This window comes from Cupressus sempervirens, chromosome 8, assembly GCF_028749045.1.
Source record: "Cupressus sempervirens isolate cs-2001-9-10 chromosome 8, ASM2874904v1, whole genome shotgun sequence".
Taxonomy (NCBI): Eukaryota; Viridiplantae; Streptophyta; class Pinopsida; order Cupressales; family Cupressaceae; genus Cupressus; species Cupressus sempervirens.
In genome coordinates, this window is record NC_143125.1 from 305,478,365 (window position 1) to 305,494,883 (window position 16,519).

Below are 16,519 nucleotides of genomic sequence, written 5' to 3' on the forward strand. Positions count from 1 at the left end.
ATTTTTCCCATAATCAAAAACATACAAGGAGGTTCCTGAGAAGCAGTATAATATTTTGTGCAGTTTTATTTATCTGCTTGACATATTCACAAGCTAACAAATTTGCTTAGTTGCAAGAAGCTCCAAAATATGCTTGTATTTGCATGTCATTCAGGCTTCCTTGTATTTCAGAGAACTGATCCCAAGAAACAAATTAAACTTCTCAAACAGAGACAATTATATTGCAGTGAAAATAGTTATATTGCAGTACAAAGGACCCCCAGTGTGTGATTCAGCCTTGTTTATTTATCAGACAACTGATCTCAAGGAACTATACAATTTTAAATCTCTCAAAAAAGCTAGACATTTATATTGAAGTAAAAATAAACAATTATATTGCAATATCACATAGTTAAATCCTGATAGCAATATCACAATTATATTGCAGCAAAAAGGGTCCCAGTGTGTGATTCGGGCTTCTTTATATTTCAGACAACTGATCTCAAGGAACAGTACAAGTTTAAATCTCTCAAAAAAGCTAGACATTTATATTCAAAAATCAAATGTTCCAACTATAAAAACAATATTAAATATCTATGAATGGTACCACATTTCCCATGAATTTATATTGCTGGAAAGAAAAAACCCTATGAATATATATCATATCATGCCACCATTGTCCATGCAGAGCAGAATCCTGCTACCGAATCAGTTTCATCTTGTGTGCAGTTCCAGCTATCAGTTTAATAAACATGTTGAAGCCACCTCATTCCAGATTTTGCTATTAGATCAGAGATTTTGCTTGATTTCTTTACAAGCTCCCATTTGCACACATATGACAATTTCCATGAAAAATGACCCAGATCTTCAAACAATTGATGGCATCATATTAAAAGAATCATTTGCTGAATTGATGGCATCTGCTGAAATAGAAATTATTGACCACCAGCATCCTTATAGTGCTTTAGCACATTCTTCTTGAATTCTGCACATATACAAGGGAACCGTATAACATATGGACCAGAAAATAAAGTACACTGTCTCTTCCAGAGGTCATAATTATTAGTTTGAATACATTTGCTGGTATTATAACAATTATGCTCTTACCTTCTTGATTGCTCCATAGTAATGCTGCCTGGCTATTCAATGGGGAATCATTATTTGGCTCTGCATAGAAAATGGAAGCATAAAATTTCAAGGAATGGTTGAAAAATACATAACCAAAAAGAATGAAAGCATAACCGAATAAATTTCAAGGAACGGTTGAAAAATACATAACCGAAAAGAATGAAAGCATAAGCTTATTTTTACCTCCCAACAGACTCTGAATAGACAAAAGCACAGTTCGAACATCATATGCTGATGACCATTTATCCTGCAACCATCATTCAGGTTCAATAAACGCAATGCTCATATTTTTAGAAAGGGACAGGATCTCTCAAGAAACAAAAAATTTTAACAAGCCAGATGTTCCCAACTTATGCTCACCTGAAGAATATCAAGACAAATGTTTCCAACTTGATCAATATTTGGATGGTAGCAATCTGTCTCAAATTTCACTTGAGGGGGCTTGAATGGATATTCTGTTGGGAAACGTAATGAAAGTTTATATACCAGTCCCTCATAAACAGTATTTTGTACACCATTTATTGTACCAACCCAGGAGAACATGTTATCAGCCTCTGGGAATGCCGAAACTCCAGGATCACCGCTCATCTGTGGATGTCAGCACAAACCAAAGTTGACATGATTGATAAAGTTATCACCCGTACAAATAAAATTACAGGCAATATTACAACAGCAGACCAAACAATTCAAATTTTGGCAGGCAGTAAAATAAGTTAGAAAAACAATTGTGTCCAGCAAATAAAAAGTACACACAATATACAATTGAAAGGACAATAATAGATCTCTTGATGCTACAGCTGATAGAAAGTGCAGTCCTAAAATTTAAAAAATTCAGAAGCAGTTCAAGGTCATCCACAGTACACAAGAATAGACCAAATACTTATGTGTTTGCATATATATATAAACGTTTCTATGTAGAAGCATAACTAAAATATATCAATACCATTGTACATTTTACAAGATCCAACCATAGATTGAAAATTCACCGATTAATTGCCAAATAGAGTTTTAGAGACAGCGAGTTAATCACAGAAAAAATTGCAGACTGAACTCACAGAGTTGTTACTAGACTCTTCCAGTTTTTTCAAAAAAATATCCAGCATTTACTTCCAGTATTAAAATGAAAAAAATGGAACAATTAGCTTTCATTTCTTGTTTGCAGCAACTTGAGTGAAGAGAGGAGGAAAAGTGGGCTTCCAATCCAAGCCCTTGCAAAGTATTGGAGGCGGATGAGTGGATTTAAGGCCAGTGCCAGGATATATGTCCAGGATGAAGAGCGAGCCACACGCATCAGCAGAGATACCGAGCAAGTTGGCACAGTCATGCCCAGCACAGGCTTCTATTTCTAGGACTAGACCCTCTCTAGTTCCTCTCCCTTATTTGCTAGTAGATCTGGAAAGTGGAAGATATAGTTACTTCTAGTTTTGTAGAAACTATTTAAATAAGTTACCAGTTCAGGTTTGGTTCCCAGTTCAAAGTTCAGAACCAGTTCGCAAGTTCGTCAGAATTTTGGAAAGGGAAACTATTTAAATAAGTTACCAGTTCAGGTTCGGTTCCAAGTTCAAAGTTCAGAACCAGTTCACAAGTTCGTCAGAATTTTGGAAAGGGGTTTGGGTTCGTTAGCACAAAAACATGTCAAATTTTATATTTGTGAAACATGAGTTAAAATTAGAATGTTGCATAGTAGCAACACATTTAAACAACAAATACAGAACCAAAGTTCAGAACCAGTTCACAAGTTCGTCAGAATTTTGGAAAGGGGTTTGGGTTCGTTAGCACAAAAACATGTCAAATTTTATATTTGTGAAACATGAGTTAAAATTAGAATGTTGCATAGTAGCAACACATTTAAACAACAAATACACCATACACTTGTAATCATAGTGATCATACCATCATATAGCTCAACATCAGAGATTCAATACATCTTCGTCTTCTCCAGTATTAGCTGAGCTAAGGCTAATGGGATCAGCAGCAGCAGCAACAATAGTTGTGGATGCCAAAATATCATTAAATTTTGCAAAAAAATCTGATTTTCAATGTCCACGGGGCCCAGCAAACAGGCGGGTTTGAACTTTCGTTTGATCCTGCTTGGTCCGCCCGTGTTCAAACTTGTTTCAAACCCACTTGAACCCGCAGTCAAAAAACAGCACCCTGCCCAAACCAAAGTTCAAACCAGACCAGAACTTCAAACCAGTTTGACCTTCTGCTGGTCCAGGGGGGAGGGACGAACCATGGTTACTTGGATTAATTCCAAATTAAACTTAATTCCGAGTTTTTCCCAAAAGAATTCCCTGGGCTTGGCATGTTTTTTCCAAGACCGGGTTTTCAAACTCTATGGATCCAACAGTATTCTCAATTATTTCCGTATAAAAATAGGCGACTACAGGTATGATATTATCATTGTATACAAGTAATCAGGGTGCATGGTAAAGGCAGCCCAGTCCATGTCCCTACCTACACTAGTGTTTTCAGGTGAATATGAACACAATACTGTGTATAGAAATGTAGAAGCGATTTAGCCATCTTTTCCTAATAGAAGCTAATGCAACAGTCTAGAATACTAGCAGTAGCTCATTTTATGCATACAGTACATGGCCATCCAGTGTACAGACATAGATTTACATTTGTATGTATGTATAGGCATAGACCAAAACTAGATTTACATTTGTATGTATATATGTATGTATGTATATATCGATCTATCTATCTATTCACACACACACACATAGTATATATACACACTTTTGTAGGAGTATATACCTATATATTCTATTGTACAGAAAAGTAAGCCTTTAGATCCAACAAGTTTTATAATTATTTCTCAGTACAAAAATAGTAGGCCTCTACAACTAGGAATGCATTCTAAAGAAGAAAATAGTATCCAGGAATGCATTATAGAGGAGACAATAATTACTAACAAAATGTCATTAAATTATTTAGATTCACATGCTTCACACACTTAGTCCCAGATCACATACAGAAAGGGCAAAAGCATTCTTCAGTTGCAGAAAGTGAAGCAAAGCTGTAATGAAACATCACAAACATTTTGTCCCAGATAACATACACAAGGCCAGACTCCAATGACAGAATGTGAAGCAAATTTGTCATGGATGTTTAGGTGCAGATTAAGAGGGAATGATTATAGTTATAGATGATGAACCTTGAATGTAACTCTCTTTTATAGATTAATAAAATATAACCTGTTACCAATCAAAAAAATAGCACAATGATAGCCTTCTCTGCCTGCAATGGATTTTAACAGAACTAGGATAATAGAAAATGAAAATGCTTTGAATGTGATTGAATCATTGGGTTTGTAGAACAATCGCAACAGCATTAAACTCTAAGACAAGAGGCTTATGCATTTCCATAATCATAAAAACTTATCCAAGCTATCATAATATCAATTGACGTGGATTTTAACTCTTAATGCAAAGAGACTGTGGAAGTTCTAGGCAGATCCAACTGCATTTCCATTACCTGTAGTGAGATTTACCTTATACTGAAGGAAAGAGATCAAAATCTTGGGTGATATCTGACAGATGACTCAAAGAACTTATAGCACTTAGGCACTCATTTCTACAGATAAGTCGTGTGGCAAAAAAAGATTCAACTAATTTTCCATCACTAATATCAATGGACGTGGATTTCAACTCTTAATGCAAACAGACTGTGGAAGTTCAGAAGTTCTAGGAAAACCCGGCTGCATTTCCATTACCTGTAGTGAGATTTGCCTTATACTTAGGGAAGAGATCAAAACGTTGGTCGTGTATCTATGACAAAAATGCATACACAAGATTCTACAGATAAGTCATGGCAATTAAGGCACTCGTTTCTACAGATAAGTCATGTGGCAAAAAAAAAGATCCAACTAACTTTCCATCACTAACTCTTTACAATTTGGAATGTGTGCCATCTAAATTAATAATATTCTGCATCCCATAATTCCAAAGTCAATATACAGTTACAAGCTTAAAAAGAATTCCAAGAAACTGGATACATTGCAATCATAAAATCACTATTTTTCTAAGTTTCTCCCATATTAACTTGTTCAAATTCTTGTGTCAATTTATTATAGGGAATTCTCCCGTTCTGCGTGTGTGGGTTAACTTGTTCAAATTCTTGTGTCAATTTATTATAGGGAATTCTCCCGTTCTGCGTGTGTGGGTAGAAGGGATAAAAATGCATACACAATCATTCTGCCAAATTTGCAACACTTTGAGGGCATGTCTTTAAAAATACACAATCCTAATTTGACCTATTAATGGACTCTCATAACCCCAGAACCAACTATCCAACCACGCTAAAAATCCCCTGGTCTGTATTAATATCAGAAAATTATATCCCCAAAAATAAATCAAACTAGAAAAGATGGAAAGAATTTACCAGTACCAATTCTGAGTTTTGCCATTTTCAGAAATTTGCCCATTTAATTGTCAGAAAAATTAGGAAGGGATTCAAAATTACATAATATTTGCACCTTTGCTGATATATATATTCTTGAGGAAATGATTTTCTGTTCTCTTTTCTGAGTTTCTCCCATATTATCTTTGTTCTTGAGGGACTGATTTTCTGTGTTTCTCCCATATTAACATGGTTGAATTGGGAGCATCATGTTCAAATTCTTCTGTCACTTAAATCATAGGGACTTCTCCAAATCTATGTGTGGGTATAAGGGATTAAAGTGTATGCACATTCATTCTACCAACTTCACAACACTTCGATGAGGGCGAATCTCTAAATATGCAGTTCCTAATTTGAGCTATTTGGTGGAATTGATTCCATTCATGTTCTCTTCTCTGAGTTTCACCCAGATGAGCATATGGTTGGATGGATGCAACATGTTCAAATAATGGTGTCAATTTATTTGTAGGGACTTCTCCCAAGCTATGTGTGTGGGTATAAGGGATAAAAGTGCACACACATTTATTCTACCAACATTACAACACTTTGCGGGCATGTCTTTAAATATGCAGTTCCCAATTTGAGCTATTTGGTGGAATTGATTTCAGTTCTCTTCTGTGAGTTTCTCCCGTATTGTCAACCTACTTGAGGATTATATTTTTATTCTATTTTCTGAGTTTCTCCCAGATTAGCATGGTTGGATTGGGAGCAACTTGTTCAAATAATGGTGTCAATTTATTTGTAGGGACTTCTCCCAAGCTATGTGTGTGGGTATAAGGGATAAAAGTGCATACACATTCATTCTACCAACTTACACTTTGGAGGCATGTCTTTAAATATGCAGTTCCAAATTTGACCTATTTGGTGGACTGAATTAAAAAAATACATGCAATGGGTTTTTACTGTTATATTCATATTTTCTCCACCAAACAAAGGTGGTCATCAGCTAATAAGTGAAACTTGGGCACCATTAAAAAGTAACCAAAATTGTATCAAAATTTGAGAGTACTCTGGAAAAAATAACAAAATCACGAAAAGCCCTTCCTACTGTATTATAATATATTGGTTAGCGTTCAACAACAACGACCTTAAGAAACAATCATCACCGATGATTTTATATTCTACTGCTTGAAACAGGACTAGAATGACTTTAAACAAAAAGGATAAGAATGTCTACATATCTGGATATATTTACTAGGCCAGTATAATTATCTCATAAGAGTGTTAGGTGTTGCTCCAATCATTAATATCCAGCAATTCCAGTCATTGCAATCAGATAGCTTTAGACCTAAGAAGAAACAAAAAACTTTTCGTGATAAAAAGTATATTTTCCAGAAAATTCAGTCACAAAACAAAGTTTTCATGCAGGATTCTCTAATATCTGGATATTTTTACTAGCCAGTCTATAATTATCTCACAGTAGCGTTAGGTATTACTCCAATCATTAATATCCCACAATTCCGATGATTGCAAACAGATAGCTTAAGTCCTAAGAAGAACCACATAAATTTTCATGATCAACAGTGTTCTTTCCAGAAAATCCATAGTCACGAATTCAAAGTGTCAGGTTTTCATGGAGGATTTTCTTTAGAATTCAAAGGTAACTGCCACCTAGACTAATAAAACGAAAATCAATGCATCTATTGGCACAAAGTACCTGTAAATACTTTCAAGAGTAAAGGCCTTTGACCATATTGAATAAACCGTTCTAAGACATAGTTCAGTTCCTTTTGGGTTCCTCGCACATTAGCAAGACGTAAACTCCAAACAACAAATACTAACAGAAACATCACGGTAAAAATATAAATTCAAAGCCCTCTCCATTTACCTTTACTACCAAAAAAAAAATCATAAAAGGGGCATAAAGGCATAGCGTACCATCAACGCCATCAGCTCAGACTGCAACCTGTCAAAGAAACACAAAAAGAAAGTTCATCAAAACCTCAACCTGCAATTTTTACCATCCTACCATTCCCCCCTAGTTCTGTGTTGCTGCAATAGATCGTCAAATCCCAGCCTGCTAACAATTTTTATATCATAATATACGTTATAAACTTTCCTGGTCCAAACCACTAAATTCCTATAAATGCTACGCTAACTTGTAACTAAAATACTCAAAAGCAATATAAAGCACACCCGAAGCGAGACAAAAAGTAAGTTATGCACCCATAATTAACCTCGTTGTTCGCTTGCACCTGATCATATGCTATACTCTACTGCAATAAACCAAGTGCCACAACTGTGTATAAATCTAGAAGCCATCGACATAACAGATACCCATTTAAACGTTTTACTGTGTGCTACCAACCGGAAGACCAGACACCCTAATTACAATGTATTTTCCCAAACCATTCGAAAGACCAGACAACCAATTAAAGCTTGCCCAAATCAACCGAAAGAACAGACACCCAATCAAACATTTACCCAAATCAACTCAAAAAACATAAGACCAAGTCTTTTAATCAAAACCAACCAAAACAGAAACCCCAGATTTAAAACATATCAGGAACAAAGCCGGGAATTTAAAACCCTTAAAACCCTAACCTTCGTGACACAGCGCGACTATCGATGGTCTTGGCCATTGCTTGGGTTTGTTTGGAAGTAGCCTGTGCATTGGGCATTATGGGAGCATTCGCAGCACCGTTGCTGTTATTGTTCAAACTCATCTTTTTCCGTGAGAAAAAAGTATGTTACACACCCACAGATCAGAGAAAAGCCAATGAACGAAGCAAATCTTACTCGCGATGTGGAAAATTATAATAAATCATCCACAGATCCGCGCAAGTAAAATCCCTGCAACGCTTGGTTTTGTTAGAAAACTCACTCTGCCAGAAAAAACGATCACTAAAACGTATTTGTACGGGCCACGGACTTGAGAAACAATTGCATTGCCGCTAGCTGCGTTGTTTGGAGTCCACGATATGAACGTTTGAATTAGATCGTCCCGATGAGGTCGATTTAACGGCTAGGAAAATAATTGTCCATTCTACTTTTTCGAAACTTGAGAAAAAAAAATTGTTTATAATATTCATATTTATAATGATCACGCCTTTGCTGAAGGTTTTAAAATGCTGTTTTTTAATATAAATTGTGTCTTTAAGGTGCGATGAGTTTTAGTGATTTCAATAATTTTTGAATTTGAAGATAAAAGAATATGCACCACCTTTCACATCGGCTAAATTAATTGACTAGATTTCATGTTTTCTTTGAGGAAAGGTATTTACTACCTATTTTTAAATGGAGGAATATTATAGTTTATTGAAGTTAGAAACTTTTTTTATGGGATGAATGATGATTTTAATGTATTATGTTTTTTCAAAATATAATTTACATTATTCTTGAAGATTGTATCATATTATGCTAAATTTAAATATTTTATTTATAGTAATCGTGTTGGAGTATTTTGAAAGAGGCAAAAATTAATAGCTATAGAAAATTTGAAACTTCAGAAGACGTGAAGTGCAGACAAGTCGCGATTATGTTTTTCTATTAGATTTTTTTCCATAAGTTAATGAAACTTAAAGTCAAGCAGGAAGATTAATTTAGAGCAGAGGAAAAAGCAAAATTTTTTATTTCATTTTGACAATAAAGTTTAAAAGCAATAATTGGTAGAATGAGTCGCAACAAAATTTGAAACCAATCAAAAACTATGTTTTGAACAAATTAAATTAGCAAAAAACGTGCAGAAGGTGAAATCGTGGAGATGTTGACACCATTGGATCCTGAAACTAACCAATAGCGCAAATTCATTTTGGCCTATTATTTTTGGAAAACATAAAGCCTATAACATGAAATATACATATTGACAAAACAAGGGCACTTGTGAAATCATCATCAGTTGACAAATAATACAAGATTTAGAAGGTCGATCGAGTTATTCGGAAGTTATTATTGCATATACATGTTGAAGTTATTGAAAAGGCAAAAAAACAAGGATTGCAAAGGTAAATATGAAAAAGACTAGTGAAGTGTGCAGAGAGAAACCTGTCCAATCACCATAAATTTTTGTTGTGAATTGATTTCTGATGAAATTGTTTATGCAGATGTTGGTTTCTCATTAGTGATCATAATTCTCACTAACCAAGAAATGTTTCTTTACGCAAAGCCCTTTCAAAATTTTGCTCCATGAAAGGACGAAAAATTATGTTGTGTGAATAGGAATTAAAAGAAATTTGATAACACTAATTTTTGTTTCATCGAAAAATGGAAGGAAGAGTAGAATACACGAATTATGTGAAATTTCAACTACTTCTGCGAGCTATTTATTTTATGGTTCAGATTCTCATTTTGCCCTTTTCGCTATGAGATAAGGCTTTCCTGTTTTATTGTTTTTGCTCCATTTTAGCTTATGTTTTTGGTAGTCGTTTGTTTGGAGGCTGAGAACTAGTGTTCCCCTCTATTTCTGTATGTTGGTTCTGCCCGGTTGGTCAGGTATGAGCATTTCTCTATTTTTCGGGATGAGGGTTTGGGGTTTTACGCCGTTATGTTGGTTGTTTTTGCATATGGTGTCTGAACTCGATTATTTTTGGATTTTTGGGGTTTTTGTGCCCAAAGGCCAAATGGGTTTTAATTTTGAAATTTTCCCAAAATTTGGGTTTTTTACCTCATTTTGCGTGCCGCCCTATTTTCTCAAGTTTTCTTGGCACAATGTGGGTCGTGGACCTGGATGATCCGTTTGGATATTAATCAAACCACTTTTTCACTTTTATGTTGCATTGGGATACGTGTCACATCCGTACTCTCAACTTTGTGTTCGGTTGAGTGATTTTATACCTGTTGTTATGGTTTATTTTGGACCTTTGTTCTTGTTTCATGGACACCAAGATTTGTGTAGAATCCATACTCTCGGATTGAGGCTGGTTGAGTGAGTTCATGATGTTTGGTCTTGTTGCATCATTGGGATTCGTGTAGAATCCATACTCCCAAATTGAGGCTGGTTGAGTGATTTCATGATGTGTGGTTTTATTGTCTTTGGGATTCGTGGAGAATCCATCCTCCTAAGTTGTTTTTGGTTGAGTGATATTTTGCTTTGTGTTCTCATCTAGTCCTTGTGTTATGATCTTCATGATGGTGATGTGCCACACACGAATACGTGCACATACATCTATCAGGTGACCTGTGGGGCCCGATCTTTTGTGGTACTTCTGGAAGTTGTGATCATTTGGGATGGGTTGGGAATTTGCATGCCTACGGGCACTCATCATTGGATGAGCATGGGTAGGGTAGGGTAGCATATGGAGGGGGCTTCTATCTTGCAACCTGGTGATCATTGTGCCTAGAGGGTTGGCGGAGGAAGTTTTTAACTAAGTGATAACTAAATAAAATGTGTGATTGGTAATAAAAACTTAAGATAATAAAAATGTGGGGTGCTAGAGCCTTTCCGTTGAGGGATGTTGAATCTGCACAAGTCCTAGCTTGGGCTTTTCGATGCCAAGCGACTCTCCATGATGTCAACCCCTACTTAGTAGCCTATTGAGTGTCTGACCAGGACCTATGCTCCTTGCATTGTCTTAGGTTCTTGATTACAGCCATCATACTGTCTGGCGTGAGGTTAGCCATGGATGTTGTGTTTTATGTGTGTTTGTGGTTGGATCTTTATCTCCATCAGCACGGTGGGTGTGGACCTATAGGTGCCACATGGTTGGGAGCCGTAGCTACCTACACCACTGCTAGGGACTGATGTACAGAGATGGTCTTTGCCCTAGTGCAACCGTTGCTAGATGTTTTCACTTGTTACTTCGGGCTCCGGAGTATGCTTTCTTATGATTTATGCTTTCATTGGAATGCTTCGATATCATGTTTAGATGATGTTAGTTTCTTTGATGCATTCCCATATTATAATGTTTAGCATATGACTAGATGATGTGAATTGTTGTATTGGATTATCTATTGCTTATTGGTTTAGCATGTCAGATTTTCATATTATGATGATTAACATGTGATAGGAGATGTTATCAACTAGTAGGATTATCTTATGCTTTACCACTAGCATGTTAGATTTCCTTATGCTTATATTGTAGCATGTTTTAGTAGTGACATCCCTATTACAATAGTACCGACGATCTCGATTGGTGGCTTGGGATGTTATGCGCAGGGGATGGCTAGGATCCATGATGGTCTTATGATGCCATTGACGGTTGGGAGGAACCATGTACTTAGTCTGGTTGTTCAGTTATTGTGATGTTATTTCTGTTCATTGCAATGTTACTTTTGTTCTCTGCGATGTTGCATTCAATATGTTCTTACTACTATTGTTTAGATGGATAGATGTTACTCTTTCCTTGTTGTTTATGCACTCGAGTGTTCATTCCTCAATTTACGTGGATTCGGTACTCCTCGATGTGGAGATTTTCATGTTTTTATGCTTTTTATTCTTGTTTTGTTGTCGCACTAATGTGTTTTCTCGTGTGGAAAGGCAGTTCCTCGCCCGAGAATGTACTTCCTTGCATGAGAATGTATTTCCTCGCGTAGGGATGCAAATCCTCGTGCGATGTGCAACAAATCCTCATGCGAAGCCATACACTTTCTCATGCATAGTGATGCAAGATATCGCACGAAACTCGAGACCAATACACTTTCTCGCGTGAGAAACGGGGGCAGTTAAGCTTGGCTGAAGAAGGTTTGAAAGTTAGTTTTGGACACCTTATTGGATTTCACACATTTCCAGTTCAAAACATTGTTTCTAAGATATATTTTAATATATGTGACGAATCTTTTGAGATAGGTTTCAGACCTCTCGGAGATAAGATAAAGATTCTAGAAAATTTCAGGGCTTCAAAAATCCAAAGTTAGCCAAGTTTTAGGGCTTCAAGATTTCAGACTTAGCCAAATTTTAGGATTCTACATTCTACCCCAGCTTGGTGTTTTGTTGATGAGTGGTTGTTTGTTCGAGCCCTCATCATGTGTGTGATCGTTGTTGGCTTTTATTTGCATGTGTCAGTTTGGCAATGGCATTCAGAGATTCGTTGGTTGTTGGGATTGTGGTGAAATCTTCCATTGCGATTTTTGTGATCCCTGTATGATGTTGTCATGTGCATTCATACTTGAATTTTTTTTTTTATCTTGGCTTGAATTGAATCCTTGTTCCAAGGATCTTCAAGCGGGGCATTACAGTGTTTTAAATGCATAGGAGAATATAGAGCAACTGGGTATTTTGATGAATTGAGTAGGATTAAATTCCCCTAAATATGGCAGAGAAAAACCTAAAAAAAGAAGGAAGTCACTTAAAGAGCTTAGAGAAGTAGATGAGCAGGCAAAAAAATAGCATAAGATTAATTAATTACTTAACACGGGGAAGGGGAAGATCCTTCCCAAGATAACATGAAGATCACTACTTGGAATACTAGGGGCTTAAATGCACCTAGTAAGAAAAGATTAGTAAAACATAATTTAAAACAATTTGAATCCGAAATTATAATGATACAAGAAACAAAACTAAATAAGGAAGAAGGAATTAAGCTAGAAAAGATATTAGGTAATTGGAACATCATCTTGAATGAATCGAGAGGAGCCTCAGGGGGATTAGGAATGATTTGGAATCCCAAGAAAGTAAATCTAAATTTAATTCAATCTAATAACTCTTGGATCAGTAGAAAAATTAAAAGCATTAAAAATAACTTTCAATTAATTTTAATTAACATATATGGATCGTGTTGGCCTGGTTTTTCACCACCCCTAATTTGTTGTATTTAGCAGTGAAAAACCCTAAATGTGCACTCCAAGTATTTTGAAATTTGGTCAATAAACCTTAGGCAAAAAAAATAAAAATTCACCAAATAACTTTGTGCCTTGCCTTGTTTGGCCTTAGCCTATGAAAGCCTTAGGAAGTATCATTTTAAATAAGTTTTGGCAGGACATTTCTATCTTAAAGGTTTATTTAAGTAAGAATGACCTTTTTAATCTTTTGATAAACCTTATGAAGTTTGCCAAAACTGCATTATTTTTTTTGAAAAGGTCTTATGTAACACAGACTTTGTGTGATTGTTGATCTTGATCAGATCAACGGCCATCACATTCCCACAATATGGAGCTGCAAGGTATTTAAATATTGTGGACAAGTGCCTTTTCGACACGTAGCCCCTGCTGACATTTCATTTTCAATGCACCGAAAAAAAGGTTCATGGTTGTCAGAACTAGTTAGACTTTTTGCAGAGTTGTTAGTGTTCTCACACACGTTTTGAAATTTTTGCAATGTCATTGGCCCATTCTTTAATAAAGGTATTATTTTATAGCTTAGAGCTCCTGATCGTTGATCTTGCAAAGAATCGAGGGCTAGCGCATGCCCATAATAATAAAGTGCACGAATGTTAAATATTGCGAGAAAGCGTAAATGTGACGCGTGGTATAGTATGACATCATGGGCCTGCCTTACTCACAAGATAATAACAACTTATCTTATGTGGTACTTGTCAGATGAGCTGGAGTATAGAGAAAGCATCTCATTAGTTTGACTAGTTGACTAGATGTTATAGTCACAGAAGATTTGTGATCGTCATTGATCTGAATAAGATCCATGGTTAGCGCTTCCCTGCAATATGGACTTGCTCAACATTTAAATAATGTGGGCAAGCAAGCACAGTGGGACCAAGACTTAAAGGGAATGTTGAGTCATGCCATGCTGGAAAGCTCAAATGGAGTAAAGTGCGCTCATTGGTGGAACGTGACAGGTATGCCAAGTTGAAAGCAGTGATGTCATGGGCACTGAAAGTTTAAATGTCGCAGTCAAATCTATCAAAGCACATTGTAAAAGGATGATATTTGATTGGTTAAGTCAGCTAAGTGGGCTGTTAGAGAAAAGGATTTTGGCCCATCGTCGATCTGGGAAAGATCGACAAATAGCGCATGCTCGCAATAAGAAGTTGCAAGAATTTTAAGTAATGCGGGCATGCACCCTTTTGACACATGGCTAGGGGCTTGAATTTTTTTTAAAGGCATTTTACTTTTGAAATAAAGTCGTCCGATCTTTGGGAGATCAACGAGTTAGATTCAAATTTGAAATATAACACGAAACTAACAGTTACAGGAATTAATATGACTCAAAGTTTCCTTCGTGCGACCTTAATGCACTGGTATAATATGAAAAATCACCATTATTGAAGCACACAATCGTAGATTTTCTCAGAGTGAAAAAAAATTCCAGAGCAAGGGCATATAATTTCTCAAGGGTTTTAGTGAATTTTCAAAGAAGATTGTAGAGAAAGAAGGGAAAATTTAGTAGGTAAGTAATCTGTAACCTGTAAAAATCAAGAATTTGCTGTTGTAAGAGTGTGAAATTTTAAAATGCCTCCACGAAAGGAATTTTTTGGGCAAACTGATTATTTAAAAAGGGTTGTGCATGATGATTTCCTAGAACAATTTCTCTTATCAGTAAATGAAATAACTAAGGGGAGGGAATTCATTCCTAAGAACCCTAGGGTAGTTGTGGCTGAGGGTTTCTATGATAGAGCAAACTAGATAAGAGATGCCCAAGTATCTATGGGAGGTTTACAATTGTTCAAAAAATGGTTCTCAGAAAGGAATTTAGATACCCCCATGAGCAATGCCTGGGAATTTGACATTGGAAAATCAACAGTCCCTACAGTTTTCTTTGATAGTGATCTATTGACTGACCTGGCTAAAAAATATGATCCTATTATGAGTTGGGTGAAGAATCATTCTAGAGTGAATCTTTTTAGGGTTTGCCCTAAGCTGTTCAGTGAAGTTTTTGACCTTAACCCTAACCAAATTGTACATGAAATCATTGATATGGATGATTTGCAAGCAAGATATGATGCACAAAGAATATACTTGAGGACAAGTCCATTGCAAGAGCATGCTACTAAAGTTGGAACCTTGTCTGTGATTACTGCTAGCACACCTGAGCCATTATTGAAAAGACATTTTAACCCTAGGGCTCAGGCATTGTATGTTTCTCTTTGTAAAATTTTTGGAATGGATGAAGCCGAGCAGATCCTAGGCTCAATTGTCCTCATAATGGCTCAAACTCTTCAATTTGGGATGAGCACTATTCTAGATTTTGCTACCTTCCTTGCAAAGGAGATTCACAATAGTTTGGTGGGAATAACAAGGGGAAAAGTGAACAAACCATTATGTTGGTATTCATTGCTTATGCATGTATGCTTGTACAAGGGATTTACCTTTTTCTCCAAGGGTATGGAGTTGGAGACAACTAGAAATGGAGAGAGGAATCATGTACAGTTGTGGAGTGTGGATATGACCTTAGAAGCCACAGGTGCTAGTTATGTGAGGTTTGACAGATATTTTGCATCTAAGCTTAGATTGCTTTTGAGAGGAGATAGCCCTAGAATTCTACAAACACTATTAGAATTGGTCAGACCCAAGGACCATGCAAAAGGGCTACTAGTTAGTCATAATTGGGGGGATATCATTCCCTATAATGTTTCAATAGTGATAAGAGTATATGGCTTCTTGGGAAAGCCTCGTGTGCTGCCATTTCATGTGCCTTTGAAGATAGGAATAGCTGAGTTGTTATGGATGAGAGGGAATTGCCTAAGAAGGGCACATCTTTTCCAATTGTTAGTGTGGCACATGATTTTGTTTTTGTAAAGAAAGGCTGGAAGCATTTGAATTTATTCTTAGATAGATATAACATGGCAGAGTCTCATGCCAGGTTTATTGATCGTGAAGGATTTTATGATCTCTTAAGAGAAAGAATAAAAGCTTCTCACATGGTGCAACAAGTATATTATCCAGAGGATGTGATCAGAAATGTTTTTACTCTACAAGAATAGGAATTAAGAAAGGAGAAATGGATAGTATATAGTAAAACCCTAGAATTCATTAATGCTTTTGACCTACATTATGATCCACTGAAAGAAAAGAAATATTGGGGAGCCAAGATGCAGGCATTAATGAATAATTTTGTTGTGATAATACAAGCCATGAATGAGAAGAAGGATGCATATGTCAAGGCTCATCCATACAAGGTTGCAGAGGTGCAGAAGAGAATAAACAGTAGAAATGTGGTGTCTCCTTGTCAGTACAC

At 36.2% G+C, this 16,519-nt stretch overlaps 1 protein-coding gene across 1 annotated transcript; it reads right to left on the reverse strand.

The window, feature by feature from the left end:
- Window positions 1-416: 416 nt before the first annotated feature.
- LOC149542622 (uncharacterized) lies at window positions 417-8,341 on the reverse strand. The gene is made up of 6 exons (XM_089797509.1): window positions 8,059-8,341; window positions 7,393-7,420; window positions 1,468-1,695; window positions 1,291-1,354; window positions 1,087-1,146; window positions 417-964 (listed from the first exon to the last, which is right to left on the reverse strand). The coding sequence occupies exons 1-6, from the start codon at window positions 8,178-8,180 to the stop codon at window positions 915-917; spliced, it is 552 nt and encodes a 183-aa protein (XP_089653635.1). The 5' UTR covers window positions 8,181-8,341; the 3' UTR covers window positions 417-914.
- Between the last annotated feature and the right edge of the window lie 8,178 nt (window positions 8,342-16,519).

Bases quoted from the DNA above. Each gene is read 5' to 3' on its own strand.
- LOC149542622 (XM_089797509.1), bottom strand. From the start codon at position 8,180: ATGAGTTTGAACAATAACAGCAACGGTGCTGCGAATGCTCCCATAATG. The intron at 1,696-7,392 runs GTACGCTATGCC...TGACATCCACAG, and splicing joins CTGAGCTGATGGCGTTGATG to ATGAGCGGTGATCCTGGAGT. The intron at 1,147-1,290 runs GTAAAAATAAGC...TTTTCTATGCAG, and splicing joins TATTCAGAGTCTGTTGGGAG to AGCCAAATAATGATTCCCCA.